Source organism: Aplysia californica, unplaced genomic scaffold (genome assembly GCF_000002075.1).
Source record: "Aplysia californica isolate F4 #8 unplaced genomic scaffold, AplCal3.0 scaffold00001, whole genome shotgun sequence".
Lineage (NCBI taxonomy): Eukaryota > Metazoa > Mollusca > Gastropoda > Aplysiida > Aplysiidae > Aplysia > Aplysia californica.
This window is the reverse complement of record NW_004797271.1, coordinates 982,418-984,126: the sequence shown is the minus strand read 5'-3', so window position 1 is coordinate 984,126 and position 1,709 is coordinate 982,418. Positions and strand designations below refer to the sequence as shown.

At 38.9% G+C, this 1,709-nt stretch overlaps 1 protein-coding gene across 1 annotated transcript in view; it reads right to left on the bottom strand.

The window, feature by feature from the left end:
* Positions 1-6: 6 nt before the first annotated feature.
* Positions 7-1,709, bottom strand: part of LOC101854370 (probable peptidyl-tRNA hydrolase) — a 6,105-nt gene continuing 4,402 nt past the window's right edge. The window contains exons 5-6 of the mRNA XM_035968395.1: positions 1,554-1,599; positions 7-178 (exon numbers count right to left, since the gene is read on the bottom strand). Coding sequence (XP_035824288.1) covers positions 17-178; positions 1,554-1,599 — 208 coding nt within the window. The 3' untranslated portion in view covers positions 7-16. The remainder of the gene's footprint in view (positions 179-1,553; positions 1,600-1,709) is intronic.

The window sequence follows — 1,709 nt, the reverse complement described above, 5'->3', positions numbered from 1 at the left end:
CCCCCCCCACCCTTCACTAGACCCGACCCATCACATGACCCAACAGATCCTGTAGACCCAGGTCCATAGCCCGCTCCACCAAGGGGAGGTGATCACTGGGGAACGTGCCAGTCACGTATGGGACCACCAGAGACTTGCTGGACGGACGACCGATGCCGATACGTAACCTTGGCATTGCCTGGGTAGATAGGACAAAAAATATTTTCCAAAAAAAAAAAGTACAAGCCTCAAACTCAAAAGTATGTTCTTCATGACTGTAGTTTGAAATAAGACATGGGCTGTGTCGGGATGAAGTATTGGTGTTGAGGTTGTGCTGGGATAAAATAAAGTGTTAGTTTTGAGGTAAAATATTGGTTGTGCTGGGATAAAATAAAGTGTTAGTTTTGAGGTAAAATATTGGTTGTGCTGGGATAAAATATTGGTGTCGGAGTAAAATATTGGTGCTTGAACAAAATATTGCTGTTGGGGTAAAATATTGCTTGTGCTAGGATGAAGTGTTGGTGTTAAGGTAAAATATGGGTTGTGCTGGGATAAAGTATTGATATCGGAATAAAGCATTGGCCGTGTCCGCATAAAAAGTTTTGGCTATGTTGGGATAAAAGCACTAGCTGTGTTTGAACTAAGTATTTGTTTGATGCAAAGCATGAGAATATTCCATTTTCTTATAATCTACATTAAACATTTGGAAAAGAGAAAGGATAATATGAAAAAAACAATGTAGACAGCTCATTTTGAGAATCAAAAGACGACTGGAAGTGGAAGATAGATATTTCAATACATAGAGAAGATCCAGTAGTTCTGAGAGAGAGAAGGAAGCATCAGGCTCATCAAGATAGATTTGTGTATAGCCTCCCTTTAAGCTGCTCACTTTTGATACAGTTCTGCTACCTATTGCTTAAGTAGGCAATAGAGAGGCATATCAACACAATAACAGTCATTTAGAGCACGCAAAGAGTAAGACATACAAAGTGAAACAAACTAAAAAAGAAAAAAACAACAACCAGAAGCATCCTCCAACCACCCATTTTACTCAATTTTATCGTGATGGTAAACAAAAACCAAAAAAATAAAAACTAAAAACTGAAACACTACCCTCCTTGAAAATCGTTTGAGCAAAGCATACTTTAACCCTTTTCAAAATCGGTCGCCAAAAAAATGCAGCTCTGGAGCTCAACCCAGCTGAGAATACCCCTTGTTTCTCCTCAATCAAGATTTCTGCAATAATAGTTTTGACTTTGATAAAAACAGATTACTGACATCGTAAGCTGTAGCCTCATTTTTATTTCTAGTGAGGAAGCCGACATCTACAGATAGAATTCGATTTTAACTTCCACCAAGCTCAAAATAATTTGAACAGCTGAAGGCTGCTATGTGCACAGAAAGTTAAACAAATGGGCAGTCATTGCTGACAAAGAATGTGAACCAGAGAAGAGTCAAGTAATAGTCAGGTGCATATTAAACGTTTTATCAAACAGCATAATTTGATCCCCTCCAAGTTCCCATTCTTTTGTAATGAAAAATACAATTGTACAAAAAAATGTGTCTGTACTCACGTTAGACTGGAGGCATTTCATGCAGGACAGCACACCCTTGTGACCCCTGGATAGAAAGCAGACACAGGTATCGATAGTTATTAAAGCCACTTTTGTTTTAGTAAGAGAAGAACATCAATACAATTACAATCACTTAGTGGAAGGGGGGGGGGGGGA